Source organism: Vombatus ursinus, unplaced genomic scaffold (assembly GCF_900497805.2).
Source record: "Vombatus ursinus unplaced genomic scaffold, bare-nosed wombat genome assembly UNPS02014794.1, whole genome shotgun sequence".
Lineage (NCBI taxonomy): Eukaryota > Metazoa > Chordata > Mammalia > Diprotodontia > Vombatidae > Vombatus > Vombatus ursinus.
This window is the reverse complement of record NW_020954572.1, coordinates 392069-409108: the sequence shown is the minus strand read 5'-3', so window position 1 is coordinate 409108 and position 17040 is coordinate 392069. Positions and strand designations below refer to the sequence as shown.

At 34.6% G+C, this 17040-nt stretch overlaps 1 protein-coding gene across 3 annotated transcripts in view; it reads left to right on the top strand.

The window, feature by feature from the left end:
- The window catches only part of PPP4R3A (protein phosphatase 4 regulatory subunit 3A), a 61924-nt gene extending 50331 nt beyond the window's left edge, over nt 1–11593 (top strand). For all 3 annotated transcript variants that reach the window (XM_027869938.1, XM_027869937.1, XM_027869936.1), the window contains exons 11-15: nt 5895–6064; nt 6803–6945; nt 7909–8099; nt 8817–9043; nt 10846–11593. In XM_027869938.1, the coding sequence (XP_027725739.1) occupies nt 5895–6064; nt 6803–6945; nt 7909–8099; nt 8817–9043; nt 10846–10956 (842 nt within the window). In that variant the 3' untranslated portion in view covers nt 10957–11593. The remainder of the gene's footprint in view (nt 1–5894; nt 6065–6802; nt 6946–7908; nt 8100–8816; nt 9044–10845) is intronic.
- Nucleotides 11594–17040: the final 5447 nt, after the last annotated feature.

The following is a 17040-nucleotide window of genomic DNA, read 5'->3' as shown; positions in this document are numbered from 1 at the left end:
CTGTTCTTTAGTGGTTCTTCTCCCCATCTGACTATTGCTTAGTCTCTTTTGCTATGTCATAGGTCTTTCAGCCACTGCCTTGAGTATTTCCAGAGCTGTATCCTTGGTCCTAATCTCTTTTTTGTTCTCTTCCCTGGTGATCCTCTCAGCTTCTTTGGCTTCAGCCATCACTGGTGTACAAATCACTCCTGAATCTATATATCTAATCCTAATCTATCTTCAGAGCTTTAGTCCTGTTTTGTCAGCTACTTGCTGGGCATCTGGATCTCATCTGTCATCACCTCAAATTCAGCCTGGTCAAAATCATTCATCTTTTTTTCCTTAAACAACTGCTTCTCTAGGCTGCTGCTTCTTCTTCTTCTTCTTTTTTTTTTGTTAAGGCAATTGGGGTTAAGTGATTTCCCCGGGGGGTCACACAGCTAGTAAGTGTCAAGTGTTTGGTCTGAGGCCAAATTTGAACTCAGTTCCTCCTGACTCCAGGACTGGTGCTCCACTGCGCCACTTAACTGCCCCAGTTTTCCTGTTTCTGATGAGAGTGTTATGTCTTTCCAGGTATCTAGGTTTATAACCTCAGTTATTCTTGACTCATATCCAGTCAGTTGCCAACTCTTGAAGTTCTACCATCTCTTGACTCATACGGGGGAAGGGAAAAAATAAACATTTATTTAGCACCTACTGTGTGCCAGGCACTGTTCTTAACACTTTATAGTTATTATCTTAATTGATCCTCACAACAACCCTGTGAGGTAGATTCTGTTATCCTCACTTTACAGTTGAGGATATTGATCAGACAGAGGTGAAGTGACTTGACCACCAGGGCCACACAGCCAGTAATTGTCAAATTTTCATTCAGGCCTGATTTCAGGTCTAATACTGTGTCTGTTCCATGACCAGCTGCCTTACCTAACTAATTCCATTTCTGTCAAGGCAGCCACTTGAGTTAGTCCCTCATTACTTATTACCTGGTCTTCTTGCTTCCATTCTTTCCTTCTCTCATCCATTTGCCATGTAGCTGCTACAGTAATCTTTGTAAGACAGGTTTGATTGTAACTCCTAAGACAGATCTGACTGTTACACCTTGCTAAAACATATTCATTAGGTGCCCACTTCCTCTAGGATAAAATTCCAATTCTTTTGCCTGGCATTTTAAGGCCTTTTGAATTCTGACCTCTTCCTACCTTACCTGTTTCCTAAAATTCCACTTCAAGATCTCAGGGCTGCTCCCATTTCCTGAATTTGGCACTCTATCCCGGATCTTCATGCATTGGTATAAACTATCCCCCTGGGCACGGGAGCCCCCCCCCCCCCTTCCCTGTCTTCAGTTGCCAGAATTTTCTTTCAAGGCTCAACTGTGGTGTCACCACTTTTCCAAAGCCTTTACTCCTGACCCTACAAAATGATGCCCTACCTCTTCAAATTCCACTGGATTCTACTCACTAGTGTGTGTGTTTTATTTATCTTTCCCCTTTTTTCCCCCCTTCCTCCCAGCACACATATATAAACATCAAGTAGAATGTGTAAGTGCTTTCAGGGTAAGGGCTAGTTCTTGGTCTTTTTCTTTATCCTTAGCATCTAACACAGTACCATTTTATGAAAAGTGAGTGCTTAATAAGTGTTTGTCCAGTTGATTTTTCAAAATTCATCATCTGTCAATACTTGGCTTGACTGTAAAGCACAGTTCTTAATTCTGAATGTTGTTTACAATAAAGTAGTTCATGAACATGTAGGTATTAGTCTGTCAAGTAGTTAATTGACATATATAACACTCCTAATTTTTAAATGATTGAAATCCAGAACTATCCATTCCTAGAGGCTGATTTTATTGACTTATTTGTTTTTTTGCCATTTTATTTTTTAAATGTGTTTTTAAAAAAGTCAGATTCAATTCAAGGGATTCAGATTTAAATACTTGTCTGCTGTATTGTTGAACTTAGAACTTAAATGGCTTTAATTGGTTACTTTTTAAAAAATGTACATGAAGAAGTAAAAAAACGTGGTTTCTCAAGCTATTTAAAAAATTTTACTGTCAACATTTTACTTCTGAGTAATTATACATTATTTCTCTCAGGATAATATTTTGTTACTTGGTCTGTATGCATAATTAAATGTAATATGTACATATATATGTATATGTACACATTATTCTGAGGGCACATATGGTCAGTTCTCAATCACCTACTTTGTCTTTCTGTCGTATTTATAGTGGAATTATTTCCTGCTCTGCATATTTGGGTTCTTTATTGATGCTATCATGTATATATGCTCCTTTTAGCCGTTATTTTAAGTATTTCACTAGCACTAGTAGCTTTGATTTTGCAGATAAGTCACCAAAAATGTACAATGCATCTCTTTACTATTATATTCATCCTCTAGGTTAGTGGAATATATAAAGGGAAGGTCCTTTAAGAATAAGTATATTATTTGATGATGTTCCCCTTCCAAAGGGAAAGGGCAAACCAAAAGGACAAAGAGAAAGAATCTCTATTTAGGTTTGTAATTTGCATCATTTCAGTATTTGGAGCATGGAGATATTGACCAGTGTATCCAGATGGAAAACTTGAATAGATTTCCAGGTCTTACTTAGTCCAGTTTTGTACTGTGGCTTTATTGTTTTGTTTGAAAGTTGTTTTTAAAAATTTTTGTCACATTTTAAACTACTTTCCTATATAGATCAGGAGGAAATGTAAAAATTGATGTGTCAATTGAGAAAAAGCAATTAGGACATTGTTATACTTCAATATCAGCAATAATAAAGCATATTACAAATGCTGACTGAGTCAAGTGATCATTATACATTTTCTTCATCTTAGGCAACCAACAAAACTGTTTAAAAAGGATAAGTTAGTACAGGTCTTATCTTAGTGTTAACCAGATGGCAAGTATTAATAATCACTCACCTACTTTAACAGATCTCTCCCCTCAGAATTCCTATTAGGGAAGCTTAGTATCTCAAAAGTAGTTCTTAAACAGTCATTTGGGATAGCTATCTGCTAAACATTGGGAATGGTGACTTAATATTTCTTCAAAATAGTTGCAAATTTGGGGTATTGTACACTGGCCAATGATGCTTGCTTGATATATTGGCACCATGGGAAATTTCATGAGTCTGAAGGATAAAGTATAAATTTCAAGAAAAAATTAACTACAATTTATCAGAGTGTGAACTCTGAATTCTCAGAATTTATTAAAATTAAGTATATCCCACCCATATACAAGTATGTAAGATTCCAAAATTAAATACAAAAATTACTTGAATTATTTAGTTGGAATTTTCTTTACCATTACTATACTCTGTTTTTATCATTATTCTACCTATGTGGATACAATCATAGTTTGTGAATGTGGCTGAAAAAAATGAATAATACCTCATTTCCACACTAAGTACAGCACATGTACACATTGAATATTTTATAAACAGTACTGTTGTTTTCTTATATATTCTGCTTAAAATCAAGAAGTTTTACCTTGTATTGTTTCCAGCTATAATCATTTATTCTATCTTTTTTTGTTTTGAAAAGTATAAACATTTGTTTTATAATGAAGTAAAGAAAAATATTCAATAACAGAGGTTTTCATTTAGTTACTTAAAGAGAGCCAGAAAACCATATGGCGATTATATAACTAATTCTCTTGACCTTCTTGTATGCTAAAAAAGACAAATTATTCATTTTATAATGAAACAAAAAATGAAAAGTATTTTAGTAATGAAAGGGAAGAGTTAAAAGTGATCCTAATTATAATCCAGTGTGTATGTGATACATAAAATTTTACTTTTTGGTCACTTAAATCCAGCTAAAACCACAACTTGACCTATTCCAGGAGCCCCCTGAAAATCTTCCCTTTCTTTCTTTCTTTCTTTTTTTTTTGGGGGGGGGTAGATAGAACTCTGGAAATTTTTTTAAAGTAAGTTTGGCAGAAGATACTGGTTGAATATTTGCATAATTGATTTCTTAATAGGAACAAGTTGTAGGTCATCTGGGGAAATTAGGAAATTTTATTATTAGGACTGCCTTCTATCGTATTAAGTTCTAGAGGTATTCAAGTCCCCTTGCTTATACTACGACTAGTAACATCCATATTGCAAGTGGTCAGAACCTTATAAATATGAGATGTGAGATTTTGAGGGAGTCATCTACTTAATAATTGCATACAACATCTGGACAATTGGTTCACAGTGATTATTGAAATTTGGAGAATTTAGAACCATAAGTATTTCTTAATAGAGTACAGGTTTCCAGTCAGGTTCTGTCCACTGATAACATAAAAATCCCAACAGTTCTACTTTTATTTAGCTTGACCAAATTTAAAACTTTAATCCAAACCCTAAATATATTTGAGGAACATAGCACATCTTATCTCTGCCTCATTACATTTCATTTGGTTATCTGAAGTAAAAACACTTAATTTTTAGTGTTGCTACTTTGGGAAAATTAAAAAAAAAAAAAAAGCTTGTTAGATTTTGACTTACTAAACGCAGAAAAACGTCTCCCTGTCTATCTTAGTTTTAAACTGTCTACTTCACCATGCTTATGTATTTGAAAATATTCAGTAGTTAAAAACAAATTAAATGCAGTTACTATTCTATAAACTATTTTTAAACTCCCTATCCAGAGTGTCTTTCTTTTGTAAGAGACACTCTTGAATAAGTTTGATTGTTAGAGCAGTTTATAATCACCTGTACCTAATTTGGCATTCACTTGTGGACCTCTTTTCTGCCAACTGAAGAAAAATTGAGCTGCTTTACTCCTCTGCCTTCCCACCCAGAAACCGTGTCAACATGGTTACCTGGCTACCTGCTCATGAAGGACTTGATTAATAACAAATTGGCAATTTAACGAGCCACTTCCATGATCTCCAAAGAATCCAAAAAACAAACACAATATTTAATCTTGCCAACCGAAGACGATGTGACTGCATGAAGTGAGTATGCTTTTTTAAACTGTTTACAATAACTGGGGCATTAACTTACTGATGATTCGGTTTAGGAAAAGAGGGCTTTGTTGAAGTCTAGTTGTCAGAGTATATTTGGATCTTGACGAATGGTGACTTAATTGAGTAACTCCCCATACTTCAAGATGTGAATATACCTCTTGATCTGTAAGTTAAAGCCTAATTAATTGTAAAAAAAAAAAAAAAAAAAAAAAAAGGAAAACTAGAAAAAAAATTTTTAAAAGCATACTCGCTGAGATAAGAGTAGATTAACAAATTTTAACGAGTAACCTCCAAGTTTGTTCCTAAATTGTTGGAAGGCAAATTTTTTTTGGTTTTATTGCACCTTACCACAAGTAAATTATGTAAATTTATATCTCAGGTGAAGTACAAAATAACGAATGTCCAAGTTGAAGCCGTTTTGAAACAGCCTATAAAGTCCGTTCATCAAATTTGCTAGTCAAATACCCTTCTAAAAATAATAGGATAATATTAGAATATGCTGGTGTTAGGTAGGAAACACAATAAGTAAATATGTCAGATTTTCGTCACTGTTGATTAAAATATAAACCATATTTTGTCCACGAGTGTAACAATTTTGTCTGTTCGTAGAATTTTAATCACTGACAAAATTCATGCTTCGAAAATAGCCCTAGGTTTGGATTGTCTGGTTAACTAAATATTTCAAAGTATTTCCATTGAAGAAACTTGTGTTCAATAAAAACTGTTCCATATAGTTTGGACTTACTTTTAGAGATTGTTTCTCTGTAACATGTTTGATATGTGTGTTTGTGTGTGTTAGTTTTTTTTGTTTTTTTTTTTTTACTTTAACTTTTACAGAAATGTGAACTCTCTGACCAAAGAATGCGTAATCTATAGTTAACATACAGTAATTTCTTTCTCTTTTTAAAAGCATAAATCATGGAAATGGTTTGTGGTTAAATAGTCTTGCTTCTTTGTTGCAGGTGCCCTTCGTTTTAAGAGAAAGATCATTGGGTTGAAAGATGAATTCTACAACCGATACATAATGAAAAGCTTTTTGTTTGAACCAGTAGTCAAAGCATTTCTCAACAATGGATCCCGATACAATTTAATGAACTCTGCCATAATAGAGATGTTTGAATTTATTAGAGTGGTGGGTCCTCTAATTTTTTTTTGATTGACAATTTTATTTTGATAACTTAGATTTATTAATTTTATGGTTACAAAATGTCTTTGCATCCATGATCTTGCTGTATTACACTATTAGGAGAATGTGTTTCATAGGCTGTATGTTGGGGTTACTTAAATTCTAGATTTTTTTTGTTTTAATATTTTTTTTGTAAATTTATACTCTACTCAATTCCAAATTTAGTAGAGACTAAACAGTCTTATTGGAGAAGTCGTTATTCTCTTTTATAGGATAGTTTTCAAAACATTAATTTTAATGATAGATGGCAAAGTAGGTTTTTTTTAAGAGAATAGGAAATCAATTGAAAGCAAGTATACTGTTGACCTTTAATTGCTTTGCTTTTATTAATTTGTTTCCTGGATTTTTTAATTATTTTTTAAAATAATGAATTGACTTTGTCAAGTAGACATCACAGAAGTAATTTCAATAGTACATTTTCAACTAATATTCCCTAAAGTTGGTATTTTGACACTACATTTCAACACTTAAAGCTGATAATCTGGTGTTTCTTTTTACACATATTTAGTGATAATTCGGTTAAAACCTGACTGAAATTATTGCTCTTTAGTTAAAAGGAATTCACATAGATATTTTTTATTTTAATAAATTGCTATATTTGCTACATTTCAGCCAGATATAAACTTCAGAATCCTAAAATAACATTTCCCTCTTTTGGTTTATGATTATAATTCTTTTCTGTAGGAAGATATAAAATCATTAACAGCTCATGTAATTGAAAATTACTGGAAAGCACTGGAAGATGTAGATTATGTACAGACATTTAAAGGATTAAAACTGAGATTTGAACAACAAAGGGAAAGGCAAGATAATCCCAAACTTGACAGGTGAATACACGTTTGGCTCTTCATTGTTTATTCACTTTCATTAAAGGGAGAAGGAGGGATGCAAAGGGGCTTGACATTTGGGGGAGAAATGAACAGAGAGAGATTCCCTAATCTCTCTCTGTATGAGATATATGAGATCTTAGGATTTTAAGATTTAGAACTGGCAGGGATGACCATAGATGCCACAGAGTCTATAGATTTCATTTTATAAATAAGGAAACTGAGACACAGAGAAGTGGTAACTTGGTTTAATGTCACACTAATAGTGTCTAATGTGGGATTTGAACCCAGGTCTTCCTGACTCTAGGTCCAGTGCCTTATCCACTGCCATTCATGTTTGTATGTTGGCATGATCTACTGACCTATAGCTTCCAAGCACATTTATCAGAATAGAAGCTGAAAAGTTTTTTCAGCTTCATTTGTCAACAATAAAATCAGAATTCCATTCCAGCACTTCTATTTTGAATTCCAACTTTCAGATTTTCCAAATTTACCAAAGTAATGTCAGAATTTCTGTTGAACAAACATATGTGCCTACTTCATTAAAAAGACCTTTCACAGTCATTATCCATTACAACAAATTATACTGTTGATATAAAATAAGTCTAGAATCCTGTTAGAGAAAATGGGAAATAATGGGGTATATTGGAGGCAGTGGGAGGGATTAATAGTTTTTTCTTTAATGTAATGAAAACAAGCTAGGACAGAGGCTGTTAGTGTATGTATCTAAATATTCTTTATCATGTAAATCTATATAATATTAAGATGATTTTAGATCATTTTATATCTCTTCACCAACCTAAGTGTTTTTATATCTAAAGGTGGTGGGTTTTGTTTTCCATTTTCCTTTTAAGACTACAGCTGATTGAATTGGGCATTGGACTTTGAGGATAGTAAAAAGTTATCTGACTGAACTACTTCCATAAGTTCATTGACTGTATTTTAAATTGATTTTGTTTACAGTATGCGTTCCATCTTAAGAAATCACAGATATCGGAGAGATGCACGAACCCTAGAAGATGAAGAGGAAATGTGGTTTAACACTGATGATGAAGATATGGAAGATGGAGAGGCTGTGGTACCTCCATCTGACAAAACAAAAAACGATGAAGATATTATGGAACCAATCAGTAAATTCATGGAAAGGAAGAAATGTATGTTAAAGGGGTCAGATATTTTAAAAAAAAAGAAAAAGCACCCAGAGGCATGGCTAAATATAGCAAGTTTGTTCTTTATTTTTAGGCACATGAATGTGGCCTGCTTAAAATCTGTTGTAGTTGACCATTTCTTTAGACTTAGCTGCCATTTGCTAAGGTAATTTGCCTTGGTTTTGGGCCTTGGCATCAGAAAAACCTGGGATCACATTCTGCCACCTCTCTGTGCCTAGATCAGCTTCCTGGGACATATCTATTAGTCATGGGCCAGTTGCAGTCTGTTTAGATGAAAGGGCTTGCCACAGCCAGGATTCCCCTATGCTGAGGAAATTGCAGATCTTTTTCTGTATTCACATAATTCCTGAATAGGATATTGTTTGTTTTAAGGAACTGTTTACATCTGTTGTGAAGTTACAGATTTGTACATTTAGATAAGTTTCTTAGTTTATGGGGAAAATAATAATTGAGGGAGAGAGAGAAGTAATATGAAACACTCTAGGTCTGTTTCTGTGATCCAGTATATAAAAATATATTATTGTATGCAAACTTCTTCTGCAAACTCCACAAATCATAGCCTACTGGCACAACTAAATCCATTTTTTATGACTAAAATTGTTAGGTAGCATTCTATTGAATTATTCATGCTTTTATGCAAGGATATATGAAAATAAGCACAGTACATGTCCCAGATTATTAAGAATATTATTTCCTTCTCAGTAAAAGAAACCGAAGAAAAAGAAGTGCTTCTGAAAACTAATCTTTCTGGTCGCCAGAGCCCAAGTTTCAAGCTTTCGCTCTCCAGTGGGACAAAGACAAATCTTACTAGTCAGTCATCTGCAACTAATTTGCCTGGATCTCCAGGATCACCTGGGTCTCCAGGTTCACCAGGATCTCCTGGATCCGTTTCTAAAAGCACATCTCAGACGGCAGCTATTACTACAAAGGTATATTTTCAACTTTCAGACTTAGTAGCTTTCCCCACATAGTTATTTTCTTTGCCTGATATACCCCTACTTGAATTCTCTTGTAGGGATTACTTATCAAGTTTAATATTTGTTACTGAAGTTTTGTTTTTAATTTTTCTTGTCCCAAATATAAGCTTAATGGTTAATAGACTTTGGGAACATAGATGTTAAAAAATAGCTCATCCATGAGATAAAGAAGCAGCTATTTTCCTCATCCTCTTAAAAACTGGAGACAGATAAAGGAGTAACTTTCCTGAAGGAATTGAAATTCTTTTATGCTCTTCCTATGTTATTTGCATGTATATAACCTTTGTGTCAACAACATCTGTGGAATTTAGGATTTGGGTAAATTTGTGCAGAATTGAGAGGGACAATTGAATCTCAGTCCAGAAACCTGGAAAAATCTCTTAATTGGATAGCTCAGTATATTGCCACAAATTTCATACTTGCAAATGCTTGATTTGTACTCTGTTATAAAAAATAAAGTTTAAAGAAGAGTCAGAGTATTGCTCACTCCACAGATGAATTACAATACTCCCAGAAGTTCCATACTGAAATTTCCTGGTATTATAGCCCTTTTTTGACAATGCCTCTGGGGTTCGTGGTACAGGAGGCCTCTGCTATGGCCTCTCCAATGACTTCAGCTGTGGCTCTCTGCCGCCATCTGCTGGAGCATACCTTCACAGATCTCTAGCAAACATTTGGAGGTATTCTTTTGATTCCAGGCAGGGTAATATAAAGGGATTCCTCTTCTTACCTGGCTACTGTCACAGCTTTCCTCTAACAGGGCTAATAAGCACCAGACCAGAACTTTGACCTTCCGGTGTTTGAACCAAAAAGTAGTATCATCATTGGGTTACACTTAGAGCTCTTACTTTGGCACTCCAGTCTCTGCTGATCCAACAGTGTGAATTTTTTTCACTTATCCCAAATATAAGCTTTTTAAGACTGTGGAACCACTTCTACTTTGAACTAGAGATAGTTAGCCAATCTGGAATAGATAAATGGTCACTAAAACCATTTTGGCCTAAGACATCTGCCATTCCAGCTATCATTCTCCTAAGTCATCTTGGGTGAAGAAAAAGACAAGCTACACATATGACTTGTTCTTTTGTCTGTATTAAACAGTTGGACTAAATGATTCACCTATAGCCAGTCCATTTGTAATTAAGTTTGAGATACATTTTTATTCAGGTAAAACTCATCCTGCTACCGTGAAACTCCTGCCATACAGCCTCTATTCTACCCAGCCGTGATGTGGCAAAAGGCTATGGAGAGAGAAAACTTCCACTTCATTTCTCACTCTAGTTTTCCCATCCCCAACCACCTTAGGGACTGTGCCTCAAATCATAGAAACCACTGCCAGTAATTGAAGGAGTCCTTGGTTTTTCCAGTTCTTAATATACAGAGAAATGTTTTTTCCTTTGTTAACCCAAATTAGAGCTCTGGGCACATCCCACTCCTCCTACCCCCCCAGATGGATAGTCACAATAGTAATGGCTAGGGTTCTATAGTACTAATGGTATTGTAATTCCGGCACATCATGGGTTAATTAAGCTTTTGTGGGTTGACTTGGGGATCACCGTTTACATTATTTAGGTAAAACTGTGTTCTAAGTTCTTAGGACTAATTTAGAAATGAACTTCTGGAACATAATCTAGTTGGAAGTTGGAAACAGTACTGTGATTAATAATATGGTTGTCTTGGGTGATATATGTGCTATCAGAAGGAGTGCTGTCTTTTTGAAAAGCAATTTTTAAACCCCTTATCTTTCCAAACAGGGAGGCCTTGTGGGTCTTGTAGATTATCCTGATGATGATGAAGAGGATGATGAAGATGAAGATAAGGAAGAAACTCTACCATTGTCAAAGAAAGCAAAGCTTGAGTCATAATAATGGCAACTGCCTAAGATCAGTTCCTGTTGAAAAAACTGGTTCTCTACTAAAAGCCCCTCCCCCTCCCCCCCAAAAGATCCACAACAAAGCAGCAGTCTCTTGTGAATGACTGACATAGGTCAGCCTTATACACTTGGCTTTCTGCTAATCAAGTGCCAATTCAATGGAGCAGAAGGAGGGGGAAATTATACATTTAGGGGAAAGACTTAAGCCTTTGAGCTTTCCAGCTTGGACCACACATTGCCCTTTTCTCAGGGAAGGAAATGGAAACAAAAAAAAAAAAAAACCAACAGGGCAGGAGTTTTGTTAGTGGAACTCTGGATTGGCTGGTCAGTTGCTACAATCAATATATGCTTTCTTGGACCATGTATGAGACTCAGAAGAATGGGCTTTTCTGGTCTAATTCTTCACTAGTAAGAATGCCAGCAGTTTCTTTGTATAAAGAGACCTGCCTTTGAAATCATACATTCTGAACATTTTAGTCAAGCTACAACAGGTTTGGAAAAACCTTTATGGGGGAGGGGCTAAGTATAAAGTTTCCTCTTTTTTATCTGTTCCCTTTGCCCTTCAAACTGCAAATTTTTTTTTAAGTGGGGATTTGTCCTTACTTGATTAAAGATTGAGTGGAATTCTAGATGTGGTCATTTGTGTCATAATTTTTTTGTTTCATATTTTGTTTATTTTTTCCCTCCTCTGGGTGTATGCTTAACTATTGAGTATATATTTGGGACCATTGAAACTTTTTTTTTTTATGTAATATTACCTAATGTGCTGGCACCTGTTTCACCCTGTGTAATTTTGTTCTACATCACAGTTCTTAATTTGTTTAGGATTTATGGAAAATGGTATAGTTTTTATTGACAGAAGCAAAGTAATCTTGCAACAATGTGCATACAAAAGCAATACTATTTTGTGACTAAATATTTTATATTAAAATTTACATCAGCAACTGTCTTGAAACGATTCAGGGAACTAGGGTGGAATTTAAAATTTTAAAGTTTTGTTAAACCTAGAAATATGAAATTAGTATTCCAAAGAGATCCTGAAACTTCATATCTGGGGAAGATAATGGTACTTTAATCAAAATTGAGGATGAATGATTTAAGAATAACAACACATTTGACTTTTGAAAAATAAAAAAAGGTGAAGATTAAGAGAAATTGTATTAGTCGTATTTTTTTAACCTCTCCCTTTGGAATACCAGCTAGGGATATGTGATGGTTTTAAGTTACCCACTGTGCCATCAGACTTTATCTCTTATTCAAAATCATCATTAAAATTCAACATAATGTACTCTTGCCCCTGTTTTCCTTGGTGTAATAAACTTCTTTTGGGGGAACAAAGTTAAATGCTTAACCTCTACATAGCACCCATACCCCCAATCCCCACTCCTGCCTTTTAAAAGCAAAGATTTTGTAGCTTTAAGAATGTATCTGCAAATGTGAATAGCAATTCATGTACAGGAAAGGAGGATCCATTTTAAGGATTGCATACTTTTCTTGATATTCTAGCACCATGTGCTTTTACAAACTTGGCATTCATTTTTGCTTACTCTTCAGTAACTTTATTACTGTTCATTGCAAATTAAGAGGTTATATTAAAGCAGAATAATTTGTTAAAGATCTAGAAATTGGTGGAATGCTATAGTCCTAAAAAAGAACTTCATCTTTGGTGAATTTTTCCATGGTAAGAGCTTTGGATATGTTTTAACTGTAAGGGGTCAGTTATGTATATTTTATGTAATATGTTACTGCTGAGTCTCCGATTTTCATTGAGTTCAAATGAAGATGGTATAACTTACAAATAAAGGGAGAAAGATACTTTTGTACATTAGGGAGACAGGTATATTGGAAATTAATTACCTTAAAATGGTTTTGTTACTCAAAAAGTCCCATATGCTTTCAAGTAATAAGTTTGCAGCTTTCAAGTTAATGTAGAAAAAACAAAGATGCTAGTTATCTTAATGGTTTAAAAATAATCTAAACTGACCCTTTTGTAACCTCTCCCATCTATAGCCTGGTCATTACCCTGAGGTTACATGGAAATGTTGACCCTCTAGTGCTTAATTTTTCAAGGTGGGGAGTAAGTACAAATATTTGGCTTCATAAATTTGGTGGTACAGCATATAAGCAAAGGGAAATACTGGTCCCATTCACCTTTAACAGCTTCCTTTTCATTGATGGGTTGTTTAGTAGCCCAAGTCATTGATGTTAATGATCACTGAAGCAGAGACTAGACATACAGATGCTCCTGCAGGAGGAAAAGAAAGTTGACAACTTCAGTTTGTCATTGTCTTGAAAGATATATTTAAGTTTAAATAAATTACTGGAAATTCAAAAGCTGAAACTGCCAAACAATTGTTGACTGAGCTGTCAGATTATCAGTTAATAAATCATCATGCTCCAAATTATTCAGTTTCAGTAGTTTTAAGTTTAAAGCACAGAACTCCAACCTCTAAGCAACCCAGCACTGCAAATAGCCGTTCACTCACTTGCCCAGGGCAATTAAGTAGCAAAGATGCATAGGTATCCTTTCTGTGTTACCTCCTTTAATGAAATTATACATTGCCTGGTAATTTTTTTTAAATTTTGTTGTTACCTTTTGTTTTTACACTAATCATTTCCCCTTAACACCTCCATAATTGGATTCCTTAAAGCAAACAAAAAACATTCACACAAAGCCATCTGGCAGCCATGTCTGAATATTCTCCATTCCACACCAAAATTTCCCTCTTCCGAAAGGATAAAGGGTTTCATAATCAGTCCTTCATGATAGAGATTGTTCATTACAATTCATCAGACTAAGACTGCTTCTTAGTGTTACTTATGTTATTGTAGATGTGTATATCATTCTCTTCTGTATCCTTTAAATTCAAGTCTTCCCAAGTCATTTTGAATTCCACATATGCCTTAAATCACAATGATATTCCATTAACATGACTCTTAACAGTTTTTTCAGCTATTTTCCAATTAGCTTATTTTGTGTCCAGTTTTTTAGTCTGGTAATTTTTAAAATAGCTTTTCAAATAAGTTCCAAAGCAAAGTAAAGCCCAGGACTTGAATTCCTCTTTTATCTTTCAATCCATTTTTTTAGTGGAGATTTTATCATTGTCTTATTTTCATCACTTTTATCACAGTTCTCAAGAGTTAACAAATACAGGATTTTGAGATTCCATTTTACCAGTGGTCTCATATACCTGAAACTGGGCTGTTTTCTGGATATACTTATATATATATACACTTATAACTTATATACACAAGTCTGAAGGACTTCAAACCATGAGATCTGAAAATTCAGGCAAAACTTTTTTATTAAAATACTTTTCCCCCCAAAACATCGCTATACAGGTAGGTGACTAAATTCAGAACAGAAATTTAAAAGACTCAAATGGTTACCCACTTATTCTAGGAAATAATTGCTGGAGCAAAATTCATACGTAGTCAAAGGACAGTCAAATTCTTTCATAATTCACTTTAATGAGATTTGATCATTCCCCTCTAAAATGTTTGTAAATTGTTCTTTTCCTCTTTTATGGGACCTTTTAAAGTTCTTGCTTTCAATGGTTCTTTTAAACTTGGAAAGTTTGAGGAAGTGGGAAAACATTTCCTTTTTCCAATATAGTTACCCAGATACTTGTGGAGAGAGATTGGAGGAAATGTGTGACAACTTATCTTTTTTCACATTTTTTTTCCTTTTTTTTTTTTTTTTTTTTTTGGCAATTGGGGTTAAGTGACTTGCTCAGGGTCACACAGCTATTAAGTGTCAAGTGTTTGGTCTGAGGTTGGATTTGAATTTAGGTCCTCCTGACTTCAGGGCCAGCGCTCTATCCACTGCGCCACCTAGCCGCCTCCCGGCAACTTATCTTGACTCCAGATGCTGTTGGATATCTTTCTAGTACCTAAGGATTTTGAGATTGTCCCGAGATGTTTAGAGCCATAGTATCACGTTATGCAATATGCCCTAGAACTCTAGTTGGAAGGTGAATTTTTAATGGATCAGAATTGAAAACTGATAGCCTTATCAGTAGGACACAAGGTAAGGTAGATAAATTGTTGACATTTCTTCCAATGTACTTAATAAAATATTATATTCTTCCAATCCTATAAACCTCTAAAAGGACCACTACTTGAACCAATTGGGAGAAGAGAATCATAGATTAGCTATGGTGGGACCCTTTAGTGCAACTCATATTTTCCACATAGGAAGAGAGCAAACTTTTCAGCATGTCAGTTAAAAGTTATTTTTAGTGAGAGAATCCAGCCAGGAAAGAAAATCAATTTTAAGTTTATGCTAAGCAAATTTTTGCTTTTTGGTGAGGCAATTGGGGTTAAGTGACTTGCCCAGGATCACACAGCTAGTAAAGCTATTAAGTGTCGTGTGTGAGGGCAGATTTGAACTCGGGTCCTCCTGACTCAAGGGCCGGTGCTCTATCCACTGCGTCACCTATCTGCCCCTAAGCAAATTTTTAAAATGCTAATTTCATTTGTTTTTATTACCTGTATTGCTTGGAACAATGGGGTCAGTGAACTGGTCAAATAAATGTGTGGCTTTATTTTGATTCAGTGTTGTAATGTACAACAAAATGACTGCCAGGCAGCAAGTTTATAACAACCTGAATGCACATTGTGTATTTAAGGTAATATGGAAGTAATGGTTCAGTAAAACACTTTATTTCCTCACTACTTCATTCCAGTTACTTAAATTCAGAATACTTGATCTGGAATACACTTCAGGAAATCCTTTCCTGGTCACCCATAAGTGAGTGCCCAAGCCATTCAACATAAATTTAAAACCATTCAAAAAACATTAAAGCAAATAATGAGCATTGTTTTTAGAATAATCACCTTGTTTCTATTCTCTTAAAAGGTCATGGCTCCTTGGTCTTCCTACCCTCAAAGTTACCTTAGGGGAAAGTATTGATCCTAAGATTATAGTTGTATGATAACAAATGTGGGTACAGACACACAATTCAATAACATTGTTTTATTAATTTATTTTGATTTATCAACAATCACTTCCATAAGCTTTTGAGTTTTAAATTTTTCTCCTCCCTGCCTACCTCCCTCCTCAAGACGGCGTGCAATCTGATATAGGCTGTACGTATACATTTTATTAAACATTTTCACATCAGTGATGTTGTAAGGAAGAATTAGAACCAGTAGGAGGAACCACAAGAAAGAAAACAAAACAGAAGAAAAAAAAATAGCAAATAGTATGCTTTGATCTACATTCAAACTCCATAGTTCTTTCTTTGAATGTGGATAGCATTTTCCATCATGAGACCTTTGGAGATGTCTTAGATCCTTGCATTGCTGAGAAGAGCTAAGTCTATCAATGTTAGTCATCGAATAATGTGGCTGTTACTGTGTACAATGTTCTGCTTCTCAATAACCATTTTAAGTATCTGGGTTTTGGTGTCATGCATGCAGGTTGCTTCTCAGATTTTTGTTTTTTATCTAGATGTTTAGGCACTATGTAGCCATAACCCAAGGAAATTTTTTGGATCAACTACAAAATGAAAAAAACTTTTGGCAAATTCTCTAAAAAATATAAGTGAATTGGATTCATTCAACACAGGAATTATGTTGTTGAGATTTGTTCCTTAAAAATTGTTCATAAATGAAATGGGTGGTGAAAAAAATAAGTGCATGACAGTTTACTTTTTAAAGAAAGCGAGTTCTTTTATAATGCTAAGAATTATTCCCCAATTTATACTTTGGGTAAATTGGATTTTCATAATTACAGGACTGTAGATTTAAAACTGGAAAGGACCTTGGAAGTCTACTTCAACCCCTTCATTTTACAGTTGAGGAAACAGGCCAGGTGACATTCGAGAGTTTACTCAGATAGTAAAGTAGCTTACTGGGAATCAAACTCAGGTTCTCCAGCTTCAAATATAGCATTCTCTAGGGTTTGCTTAAATTTATAAACCTGTTATGAGGTGATGTTCTGAACCCATGTACTTTGAAGTGAAATTCTTAAGACATTTGCAGTATATTGCATTGTCTTAACCTTGATTATATAGCTGGTGGTCTCATATTGAAATATTAGGACCCTACTGTCAGGTGGTGAGTGCTTTGG